Genomic DNA, 13,134 nt, shown 5'->3' on the forward strand with positions numbered 1-13,134 from the left:
GTGCTCAGGCAGCTAGGACTATACAATTCACCGGTGGTCCATTACCCGTTAGAGGAGAAATCCTCACTTGGACTATGTGCAAGTAGGGCAGCATCCTGCTTCATGAATTTACCGAGCTCAGAACGTTTTAAGCAAGCCTCGGACCTATGGGAGTAATGGAGTCCCACTCCCATTTGACAGGCGAGGGACTCCTTGGAAACAACTTGGCGAACGAAATGGAATTCGATGGGGAGCTATCAATATTAATGGGGCTTATGGAAGAAAGAAGGTAGAACTGGCTGAGTCAGCAAAGAGGATGCATCTGGATGTGCTAGGAGTAAGTGATAATCGGGTAAGGGGAGATAACGAGGAAGAGATAGGAGATTATAAAGTGTACTGGACGGGTGTTAGAAAGGGAAGGGCAGAGTCTGGGGTAGGACTCTTTATCAGGAATATCATTGTACGCAACATAGTTTCTGTTAGGCATGTAAATGAGCGAATGATGTGGGTAGATTTGTCAGTTGCAGGAATTAGGACAAGAATTGTGTCCGTGTATTCACCATGTGAGGGTGCAGATGAGGACGAAGTTGACAAGTTTTATGAAGCATTGAGTGACATCGTGGTCAGGGTCAACAGCTAGGATAGAATAGTGCTAATGGGCGATTTCATTGCGAGAGTTGGGAATAGAACTGAAGGTTATGAAAGGGTGATTGGTAAATGTGGGGAAGATATGGAAGCTAATGGGAATGGGAAGCGTTTGCTGGACTTCTGTGCTAGTATGGGTTTAGCTGTTACGAATACATTCTTCAAGCATAAGGCTATTCACCGCTACACATGGGAGGCTAGGGGTAGCAGATCCATAATAGACTATATCTTAACAGACTTTGAATTCAGGAAATCTGTTATGAATGTACAAGTTCTTCGCAGATTTTTTGATGATACAGACCACTATCTGATCTGTAGTGAGCTAAGTATCTCTAGGCCTAGGGTAGAGAAAGTGAAATCTGTCTGCAAACGAATAAGGGTAGAAAATCTCCAGGACAAGGATTATGATTTGAACGTCAATAATGGAACACTAATGAACAACCTAGAAAACATCTACATTATTCTTGATAAATTAGAAAATGGGGAACGGAATCTTAACGAAATGAATGAGCAAAAAGACCTCTTATATGAGCACATCAGTAAATACATGGAATGGGTCGACAGACAACAAATAAGACAAAAAAAGTGAAATAATCAAGCATGACGTCACGGAATCACTGCTAAGTCTCCCTCCTCCCTCAAATGACGTACTAGAAGATGACACAACTCCACTTCCCTTTTCTTCTGTGGATTGCACGAACAATCAAACCGTGTCACATCGATACTACACTAGGTCGTGCACAAAGACAGATCCTCAAGGTAGCGAGGAATAAACATCTTTCCAAGATATGATAACGTGAGGCAAGCTGCCCTAACTAGATGGCTGCCATTTTATAACAGAGAAGATACCAAAGAACTTTTACCAATCAAACAATCAAGACAGCAAATATTTTTTCCTTAACCTAAAGATTAATGCTTGTGCTTATTGTCCAATATTTTTCATCTAAGTTTTTCCTATACAGCTGATGATGACCACTAAGTGGTCGAAACATGTTCTGTGAGTGATAATGTATATTTAATTTTGCCCAATGCAAAAAATAAAGTATCGATTAGGTGGTTCTTTAATTATACTTGTTGATTATACTCATCGATACGGTCATGAAGTGGACAACTTGCAAGATGGGAAAAGGCGAACATCTTGGTGGAATGATGAAATGAGAGCAGCCTGTAAATGTAAAAAGAAGGCTTATCAGAAATGGCTCCAAACAAGGGCCGAGGCAGACAGGGATTTGTACGTAGATGAAAGAAACAGAGCGAAACAAATAGTTGTTGAATCCAAAAAGAAGTCATGGGAAGATTTTGGTAATAACCTGGGAAGGCTAGGTCAAGCAACAGGGAAATCTTTCTGGACAGTAATAAAGAATCTTAGGAAGGGAGGGAAAAAGGAAATGAACAGTGTTTTGAATAATTCAGGTGAACTCATAATAGATCCCAGGGAATCACTGGAGAGGTGGAGGGAATATTTTGAACATCTTCTCAATGTAAGAGGAAATCATCCTGGTGGTGTTGCGAACAGCCAAGCTCATGGGGAGGAGGAAAATGATGTTGGTGAAATTATGCTTGAGGAAGTGGAAAGGATGGTAAATAAACTCTGTTGTCATAAGGCAGCAGGAATAGATGAAATTAGACCTGAAATGGTGAAGTACAGTGGGAAGGCAGGGATGAAATGGCTTCATAGAGTAGTAAAATTAGCATGGAGTGTTGGTAAGGTACCTTCAGATTGGACAAAAGCAGTAATTGCACCTATCTATAAGCAAGGGAACAGGAAGGATTGCAACAACTATCGAGGTATCTCATTGATTAGTATATCAGGCAAGGTATTCACTGACATCTTGGAAGGGAGGGTGCGATCAGTCGTTGAGAGGAAGTTGGATGAAAACCAGTGTGATTTCAGACCACAGAGAGGCTGTCAGGATCAGATTGTCAGTATGCGCCAGGTGACTGAAAAATGCTACGAGAGGAATAGGCAGTTGTGTTTATGTTTCGTAGATCTAGAGAAAGCATATGACAGGGTACCGAGGGAAAAGATGTTCGCCATACTGGGGGACTATGGAATTAGAGGTAGATTATTAAAATCAATCAAAGGCATTTATGTTGACAATTGGGCTTCAGTGAGAATTGATGGTAGAATGAGTTCTTGGTTCAGGGTACTTACAGGGGTTAGACAAGGCTGTAATCTTTCACCTTTGTTGTTCGTAGTTCACATGGATCATCTGCTGAAAGGTATAAAATGACAGGGACGGATTCAGTTAGGTGGAAATGTAGTAAGCAGTTTGGCCTATGCTGACGACTTGGTCTTAATGGCAAACTGTGCCGAAAGCCTGCAGTCTAATATCTTGGAACCTGAAAATAGGTGCAATGAGTATGGTATGAAAATTAGCCTCTCGAAGACTAAATTGATGTTTGACCTAGTACAGGGTCTCTCTTATAAATCCTTATTTATTTATTACCCATGCTAAAGCCCTACTTTGTCTAGCATATTAGGGCTGTAGGTTATAACTAGTTACCTTAAATAGTACAAACATATAATACAAAATTTTTGAAGTGAGTGATTACACACACAAATTAACTAAACTGGGAGAAAAGGAAAAACTATTCTTAAATTTTTTCTAAAATAAACTGCATAAACTTAAAAAATTTATTCAAACAACAGATCTTGTGAAATATCCTAATAGTAGGTTTGACTAACATTACTGTACAACAATTTAAGTGTTGTTCCAAAATATATGTAGCTTTGCTGAAGAATGGACAATCAAAAATAAGATGAGTTGTAGTTTTGTCATCTTCGCAAACACAACTGTTATTACTACTAATTTTGAATTTAAATAAATAAAATTTAAATTTTCTGTGACCCGAAAGAAACTGAGTGCTGATGAAGTTTGGTTTCAATAAACTGCAGTCCAAATGGTCCTGAAATTGTCATCCTTCACAATGAGGGACTTCATAAACACCATTCGGATTTTCTGCACACCAATAGCAAGAGTTATGACTGTTCACACGACCATTAAGATGACACCAGGCCCCATCCAAAAAGAACACAAGTTGTGGGTCGAATAAACGATCATTCAATGATGCAATATACCACACACAATATCTCACTCTTGTGGCTGGATCAGCAGGTTTTAAACAATGGGTCCGTGTAAACCTGTATGGTTTGTAGCTTTGTGTGCTCTTGTTGTGCTAAGTTTGTGAGTGATTTATTGGTGACCATTCAGGATTCACACCAATGTCATCTCTGTTAAAACTGTTCGTGTGCGTGCATGTTTTTTATTGAGCACTGAGCCAGTAGCTTCAAATTTGTTTACAATTATGTTAACCTGTGCTCATGAAGGTACGAATGTATGGTGTTGCAATGATAAATGCCTCACCATGTTAACAACTGAGATTCAGTTGGCTATTGCTGCTAGTTGAAACACGTGCACACTCCTTGCATGCATGCCTCCCATACAGGTGCTTGGGTGTGGGAGAGGTTTGAGTTTATAAGAAAAACCCTGTACCTGTTCCTTCTGCTGCTCCAATATCCTTTTACATTTGACTTAAAGTACTTTAGTTTTTACTACTGTGACTGCTACTACAGTGGTTACACTAAACAAAACACTAAACTCAATAAAGGGAGGAAAGTAAGAGCAACTACACAATACAAAAAACCACTCCGCACTCAGTGAAACAGCTGAAACTACGCGGATCTCCGCCGATAACAACTTTAGTAAATATCAGTAGGGCCAACTAGATGACAATAAACTAGGAAGGTGGGACAGAGCAGGGAACCTACCAAGGGCATGGATATGGCTTAGGTCGCAGATTCAGAGATAATCAACCGTGATCCTTAAAATATTATTTACAAATGGATTTTACAAATAAATTCCAAACAAATTCTGCCATGCGGAAGGTACCGACACATAACGATAATAAAATACAACCTACATGTTCGGCTGACCAATTATTAATTCACGTTCTTGACAATAGTTTCCTACAAGTTCAAAGATTCAAACGAACTATACATCTAGTTACAAATCCAGTTGTACAGTGCAATTTAGTAAGTAAGAAGAAACGTAAAACGCTATTATAATTTACAGTGAAGTTAAACGTACTTTTCAAAAACTCTGGCATACATCAAGTGACACAGAACTACCAGAGGCAAAACCCCAAGGTAAATATATTAAACTACAATTTACATATTTAGTGAAACAAGGAAAGGGGAAAGCCTTGAAAACAACCAGGCAAGCTCAGTTGAAAAGCTAAGGCGTCATACATAATTAATTTGGCGAATCTAGGTGAGGTTAGGGCAGACTCCTATATGAAAAGCAAGCAAACATTACAGGCAATTTAAGCTGGAACAGAAATCAAGAGTGCTTACCCGAAGGTGGCCCATCCCGGTAGCGAAGCGACGTCAAAACTTCGGACAACCAGATAGGCTGCTCACAGACCACAGACAGACCAAGACCGACTAGTCAGTCTTTTAATGTCGGAGTATCACTCTTTACGCTCCAGACTTTGTGCGTACTTGTATATATGTTTATATGTGTTATTTTACGTTGTTTCTTTAGTACGAGGACTACTGACATTCACGAGGTTATATTTTTACAACTCTAAGCACCTCACTAGTACTTTGTTCCAAACTTGTTTGTATATATATTATTATTTACTACTCACCTGTACCATACTAACATTTCTCATCTCATTACCAAACTTCACTTCATAAATTATAAAATCCCTACGATGATTACAGTTAAAAACAACATGTTTTAGGATTCGACAAAAACTTATGTATGCTTTAATATGGCTGATGATGACCCCTACGTGGGTCGAAACTAGTTCCATGTAATTTATAACATTGTAAATACATATTAGTACTGAATAGGTGGAAACCTTTACTGTGTTACTATTCATATGTTATTCTCAGTTCAGTACGGACCAACAACATGAAATTCATAACCCTTGACACTACTATTAGACGGAAGAAAGAAAATTCTTCTTTCTAATCTGTGTTTAATTTCTTTATTTCAGGAAAAGATTATAGCTTCTCCTTTTGGATCTTGTCTTGGGTCCAAATAGCTGCTGGTACTGTGTGGGGAATGCAGCCTATAATTGGGATGCTCTGCATGAAAAGGACTGGCCGTTGAAACATCTTTACCATTCGTGATTATTCCTTCCCCATTATGCTGGGAAATTCTGTAACTGTGAAGTATCATCCGAACCACAACTGATGTATGCATATGGAGCCCATTTGAAAAATAACTGAACTTTGAAAATAAATCTTTAGTGGGCTCACCTGCAGCCTCGTTAGCTTTGTACACCCCTTCCCTGCTAATACAACGCTCGCATGGAAGCTATCTGGTAGACAATTTGGCAATCGTGCTCAGCGATACAATGTCATGGTTGAGGCTCCCCAGACCTTTCAAGACACTGAGATAATACCAAAGCCTCAACGTTGACCCAGAGGCAGGAAATCATGGTGCACAACACCACTTATATCAGTATAGCCCGTCAACAACATTTTCACTTTGGACCTGACCTGCTGCACTTTCTTTTGTCTTGGCAAATATTTTTCCACACAACTGTATGTTTGCATAACAGTTTTCCCCAGTTTGATATGCTGCTCATAATATTTGGACATCTCCCTATCACAACACAGCCAACACACTTTCAAAGAAACAGCTGATGTATGATAACTAATTGTTTCAGAACTGCCTGGCAAGTGCCTAGTTACTGCACAAAAACTGCTAAGATACCTATTTTTGAACTCCAGTTATTTGTTGAACAGGCTGTAGATTCCAACATAAGACTGAAACAAATATTCTCTCTCCAAACCAAGGACCTCCACAGTTTTCTCTCTCTCCACAAGTCACTTCTTTCCTTCCTCCAATATTTCTTCTATTTTTATTCCTCTCTTCTCTATACTCTCCTTTACTGTATCCATCCACCCCTTTGTGGGCCTTCCCCGTTGTCTTCCTCCTATTATTTTCTTCATAAATACTCACTTTGAAACTCTATCCTTTTCCATTCTCATCATGTGTTCATCCCATTTCAACTTATTGGTCTCTATCTTGGCTTGCAGTTTACAGAATGCAATTTTCTCTCCGATTTCTATGTTTCTGATTTTATCCCTTCTTCATGTCTTCCCAATTATTCCTCTAAATAATTTAATCTCAGCTGCTTTTATTCTGCTCTCATCATGTTTTGTTGTTGTCCATGTTCCTGCCACTTACATCAAAATTGGGTGAGTGATACATTGAATACAGAATTTTCTTGCATTTCTCTGCGAACATCATGCTAGGAAACCATCAACTAGAAAGTGTGGAAAACTTCACTATATCTCTCACACACTGGGCTTGGATTCTCTCTCCAATTTCTTCATTTCCCCTCACACCCTCCCCATCTTCTGCAAGTCATCAACATCATCATTTTACAGTACCAGTTTCCCGGGTACTGTTGGCGAGCCTCTTCCATTCTCTCGTATTGAGATACGTTCTGTTGTTAATGACGTCCTCCAATGTCCTTCCCCGATCTGCAATGTCCATCTTTACGTTGTCTATCCAGTGGGTTCTTGGTCTTCCCACCACATGTCTCTCCAAGTTAACATATGCTGTCTTTGTTGGCTTCATCCTCATTACATGCCCAAACCACCTCAATCTGGATATGCTGACCCGATCTAACAATGGTGTAACAATCCCAGCTTCCACCACATTGTTCCTTAACTTGTTCAGTTCGGTTTTATGAATTGTGGACTTAAGGAACTTCATCTCAGATGCCTGCAACCTTGATGAGTCTTTCTTAGTGAGGGTGCAGGTTTCAATACCAGGGGTTAAGATTGGTATGAAGTACTGATTAAACATCACCAGCTTTTATTTTGTTGGTACTTGGGATCCCAGATGAGTGTTTGTACTTGCTAGTAAAAGTGAGAGCTCTTCTGCAATCTATTTGCCAGCTCCTTAGTGGTTAGTGTATCTCGAGAAATTACAGGTATGTAAATTTTTCCACACTTTCTAGTGGATGGTTTCCTAGCATGATGTTCGCAAATCATCCCTCTCTGTTTATTGCCATCACTACTGTTTTGTGTTCACTTATCTTGAGATTGAACTCCTGGAACTTAATCTTCCATTCATTGAGTCTCGACTGTACTTCTTCCTCAGTTTCTCCCCACATCATAACATCATTAGCGAAAGCCATTGCATTTAGTTCACCAGAGGTTTTCTTGATGTTCTTCATTATGTCATCCATGATGGTGATAAGCAATAATGGGGATAGTGCACTGCCTTGGACTCCACATCTGGTCAGGAATCAGGATGAATGTCCGTCACCCATTCGCAAGTATACTTCTGCAAGTATATTCCCCAAATATTTGAAGATTTCACTACTCGTGATGGTCTTCCATTTACTTCAGTATTCCCTCTTCTTTCTCTATTACCTCTCATCATCACTACTGCCTTACTCTTTTCCACACTTACTTTCATCCCATATTCCACTTCTCCACATATTACTATGTTGTCTGCAAACAGTAAGTGCTTTGTCTCTTTGCTTCCATTTTGTTGTAGTACGCTCTTGTGGATTTCATCCATGACTATGATCAAGAGGGGATTATACACTTCCTCGTCGAAGTCCTGTTTCTACATTGAACCAGTTTGTTTGTCCTATCTTAGCTGGGTAATGGCCAAGTGCACGAACCTGCAAGAGCTCTTCTGCAATCTATTTGCCACCTCCTTTGTGGTTAGTGTATCCTAACCCTTGTTTAAATTAAAATGCAGAGCATCGTTCCTGAAATCCCTGATTATTATTGGTTAAAGTTAAACAGTCAATTTCGAGCAGATACCAAACATAAACAGTGATCAGCAATGGCTGCTATTTGTGGAGATGGTTTTGAAGATGATTTGTTATATCTGGAGCAGAATGGAAATAAGCATGAAGGTATAATAATGGAGAGAAGAAGAACTAAGTGATAGGAAATTTGTGGAAAGGTTTTACTTATCTAAACAAACAGTTTCATTTCTTCTGAAAACAATGCAAAATAACCTACAATTTCCAGTGCAGAGAAATCATCCTGTTTCTACAATCAACGGACTGCTCAAGTACACCACTGGTTCCTTTAACATACTTGTAGGTGATAGTACTAATATGCACAAAACAGTAGCAGCTCCGATTATACATGACGTGAGTAATATTATAGCTTCTACAATTATGCCACAATATCGGTTTCAAAATCCAAAAAATTGGATGACCTATTTCTCTTTTGTTTTTCCATGTTTCTACTCTACTGTACTAAGTACTGTCAGCAGAGTAAAAATGAATATTCCTCCTTCTAACAAAAGAAACACGAAATCACCAAAACGCACTCACTGTTCTTTGCTAGCTAGTTAAACATCATGCTAGTGTTTAATTCCACTGCCAGCTAAACATGCTTAACTAAACATTGATTAAGAATGGTGCTCCACACTTCCTTCTAACCAGGCCTTAAATTTAAACCATGTTTATATGCACACTGGTTAGACCAATCTTAAACAAGGTTGGTCCACTTAGCCATAAGTGTTATATTAAATTCATAGAAATCTCTAAACTTTTCAGTTCCTTTATTTAAAAAAAAAAAAACAAAAAAAAAAAAAAAAAAACACACACACACAAGTTGTGTAGTCCAGAAACATTGTTTATGTTACATCATGACAATGAATTTGCAACTCGCATTCTGTACCAGCACACGATAATCTTGTGGCAAATACATTCTCTCTCGTTTCCTTTCTTCCTTCTCGATTGCACCAAAGGTCTGGTCGCAGGGGAGGAAGCTGTGTCCAGGCTCTGGATACAGTGTATTATATTCTCATATCTCCCAATCCTTTAACAAGTGTATACAAAAAATGCCGAGGTTCTTATTCTGTTTAAAAAAGATTACTAAAATTTATTAGGCTCAACCTATTCAATACAATTGAGTTCCAATAGAGTCAATGGTTCTGGCACCACACAGACAACCAGTTCACACCACAAAAATCGAGAGGATTCTTCACTAAATATCCTTCAACAGTAAATCTATATTTAAAGCTACAGCCAACAACAAGCAAGAATGTTCCCATTTAACTACCAGTATAAGAGAAAATAACCATTCCAGCTAGTAAAGACGTACACGGCAACATTCAGTTGTGAACTTTTTATTACTTCTTCAACAAAAGTATGAAGACCGTGGACCCACTTCGTAAACAATGAGATTAATGGATCCAACCCAGCACCATACTACAGTTTAACATCACAAGTTTTCAATAAGAAGGTTTCAATGTTATCTTAATTAAGCTACTAAGGGTCCTAACCTTTTCTTCAAATCTAAATCGAGTTGCTTTTAATCAAATTTCACTCCTACATTGATACTGCAACTCAAGATTCAACTTTAGCTATAAACCTTCTTATTATTATCTGGATATGGACTAGTTGTATATTTTATAAAATATTTTAAATTACCAGTGCAGTATCACACCAACATTATTCATTTCTTCGCAAACATTTTAAACAAGCTTTAACTGTAAATTATCAATTAAGAACTCGTAACAATTTCACATTGTGTAATACTCATTCTTAATGTTATATGTTGACCAAAACAATCAGGATCTTAATTTTTGTCTTTTAGGTATGAGTGTAAAAAGTCTGATGATGCCCTTATAACGGGCGAAACATGTCCCATCAAATTTTAGTATAATAAGATGTAAATCCTAACTTTAGGAACTCAATTGTATTGAATAGGTTGATCCTAATAAATTTTAGTAATATTTTTTAAACTGATGTAAATTTCAATACGGACCAGACATCAAATTTGTAACATGTTCTTATTCTGTGCCGAGAACAGACACAAGACTGTGATGTCATCACTTATATCGCTTTGTAAGAAATGATTAAGCACGTTAATCACCTCATTTTGACCCTTTCTACCAATGGTTTCATCGTACATATAACAGAATGATTTGCATGGCTTTCCAGGGTGTATACAAAAGTTATACAATTACATCTGCCTTTTATAAAATATGTCTCCACTCGGACATTGAACTATAGCCGCTGCAAGAAACGGACAGCTCCAGGAACTGTCTGGGTTCATTCGCCGCCAGATAGAGCCTTGTTTTTATGATAGCTTACAGCAAAACTGACCAGAAAGTGGAGCTGTCTGGTTCTTGCGCCGAGGTCTTCAATTCTTCTACATATATTTCTTCTTGTTAGGGCTGATAACCTAGCTGTTAGGCCCTTTAAACAACAACAACAACAACAACAACATCAACAACAACAACAACAGCAGCAACAACAACAACAACAACATCTTCTGGTTTGGAGGTAACTTGTTGCTAGGGATGGGAAATCAAACTCGAATTCTTGAGATATCTTGGGCTCATCTGAGAGAATGTGTTTGGGAGTTCCATCCTCATGTTGGAATTAACGGAGGAACTGAGAACAATTGTGAAACTCTCCCTTGTTAGTCTTTTACTGGTCAACAAATTCCCTGCATTTACCAGAACACTGCAAGTAGACGCTCATATATTCCAGTTCATTCTCCACGCGCCTTCTTTTCTTAACGATGTATGGCTTTTAAAATAATTCTACAGAGTTGACAAATCTAGAGGAATGGAAAAACAGATTAGTGAGAAGGAATTTTTCTAGTGTACTTCTCTTATTAGAATATGAATGTGTGTAATGGAAACAGATATACAGTTGAACCTGAATTGTAACGTTTTCAAGGTGAAGAGCAGATTCTATGTATTACTTACAAATCAGGTTTTGATAATAAGTCATAATTATTATTATGTTCATTTACGGCCATTTGAGACCACGTTAAGCAACAATCGCACGTTACTGGAAGCCTTTCTTGCAGCCCAAAATCTTTGCGTTCTTCCTTTATTCATTTTCTGTTCATCATGGAACCTCTGAAGCTGTTAATCACTGATCTATACACTACTTTGAAAATTGAATTTTCACGACCGCACTGTAATCGAAACCGACTTTCAACCTATTAGGTCGTGATACATACATTTAGTACATGTTGAAGAGATGTTAAGTACAGAACAAAAATGGCCAACTAGACACCTGTGGGATCCAGGAGGTTGTGGGTTCGTGATCATAGACCAAACAGGTACGAGATAAGGCTGATGATGCCCATACAAGGGCGAAACATGTCCCTATAAGACTTTATGATATGATATAAATCTTAACTACAAGAAAAGGTGGTTATTAATAAATATTGTAACACTTTTGACTTAGGATGCCTTCCCGATTTAATCCAGACTGCTTAAGATCCTTTCTTACCTCCCTGAACCATTTGTCGGAAACTTTAGGTCTACAGTCAAGTGGTTCAAAAATCTGTTTTGTCAGCCTCTTCTCGTCCATTCTAAAGAGATGTCCATAAACTTTGAGTCTTCTTTTTTTTTCATTTACTCAATCAGTCTTTCACTTTCGTGGTATATTTCTCCCCTTCTTTGTAACCCATAGCGATCATCCACGATTTTTGGACCCATTACCTTACGGAGGATATTCCTCTTAAATTTCCTGGCTTATCTTAGTCCCAACATTCCCAGCATTCACTAGCACACACACACTCTCACCTTGAGATGGCTTTCCTCTTCTACAGAGTATGTGTCCTACGGACATCTTCTGTCACCTGGTGTAGTTTGCTTCTCTCTCGCTAGTTTTCAGCTGTATGATTTCTCTGAGATACTTGCTGTTGATTCTTTTTATCTTATCTTCAAGTGACGAGGGGCTGTTTTAATCTTGGTCATATATTTGGTTTTCAAAGGAAATTTGGAGTTCTGCATTATCTGCTTCCTGCTTGAGTATATTTATCTGCTCTGTAGCTGTGTTAGTTTTTCTAGACAGGATCACGAGGTCATCTTCAAATGCAAGGCAGCTGATCTTGATACTATTTTTTGATCCTCCAATATATACTTGGTTGAGTAGTCCTTTCTTGTCCAGTTCTATTTTGCCATTCATGAATGATCTTCTCCAAAACACACTTGAAGAGAACCGGAGATAGCCCATCACCTTGTCTGACCCCTGATTCCATTTCAAACTCATTCAAGAGTTCCCCCATGAATTTTACTTTTGAACGGTGACTGATGATGTCTGTGAAGGTCATAATTATCAAAACTTTTTCCCTATTTTCAGGAATGAGATTAAAAACAGGTTATATCAGAGATATAAGTTAACAATGTAATTTGTATTGATGATTCTTTTACTATATCGGGTTCAGAACATTAATAATCAATATTGTTGATTTTGCACCCAATTTTAAAATTTTTTCTTAAACAGTGGTTTTTTTCTTCTCCAAAAACTGTGGAAAGTGAGGTATAAGCAATTCCTAAATCTCCAGCTACCGCAAACTCTCAATTAGCTGGGTTAATGTGGACCAGAGACTGTACAGACTACCAAGAAATATGGATAATAAATGTTCATACCGGAAACTGGGCATTTACTATATTAACAAAACATGCTACGTATCACATTTGAAAGCCCACTCTATTACTTACGTGTAGCTTGCCGGAAACTGACTACTTGTTG

At 38.3% G+C, this 13,134-nt stretch overlaps 1 protein-coding gene across 2 annotated transcripts in view; it reads left to right on the plus strand.

The window, feature by feature from the left end:
- LOC136867498 (monocarboxylate transporter 7) overlaps positions 1–5,994 on the plus strand; it is a 104,391-nt gene extending 98,397 nt beyond the window's left edge. Inside the window, exon 7 of one of the 2 annotated variants that reach the window (XM_067144708.2) lies at positions 5,632–5,994. In XM_067144708.2, coding sequence (XP_067000809.2) covers positions 5,632–5,747 — 116 coding nt within the window. In that variant the 3' untranslated portion in view covers positions 5,748–5,994. The remainder of the gene's footprint in view (positions 1–5,631) is intronic. The other variant, XM_067144707.2, reaches the window with a different exon arrangement.
- Positions 5,995–13,134: the final 7,140 nt, after the last annotated feature.

This window comes from Anabrus simplex, chromosome 3 (assembly GCF_040414725.1).
Source record: "Anabrus simplex isolate iqAnaSimp1 chromosome 3, ASM4041472v1, whole genome shotgun sequence".
Lineage (NCBI taxonomy): Eukaryota > Metazoa > Arthropoda > Insecta > Orthoptera > Tettigoniidae > Anabrus > Anabrus simplex.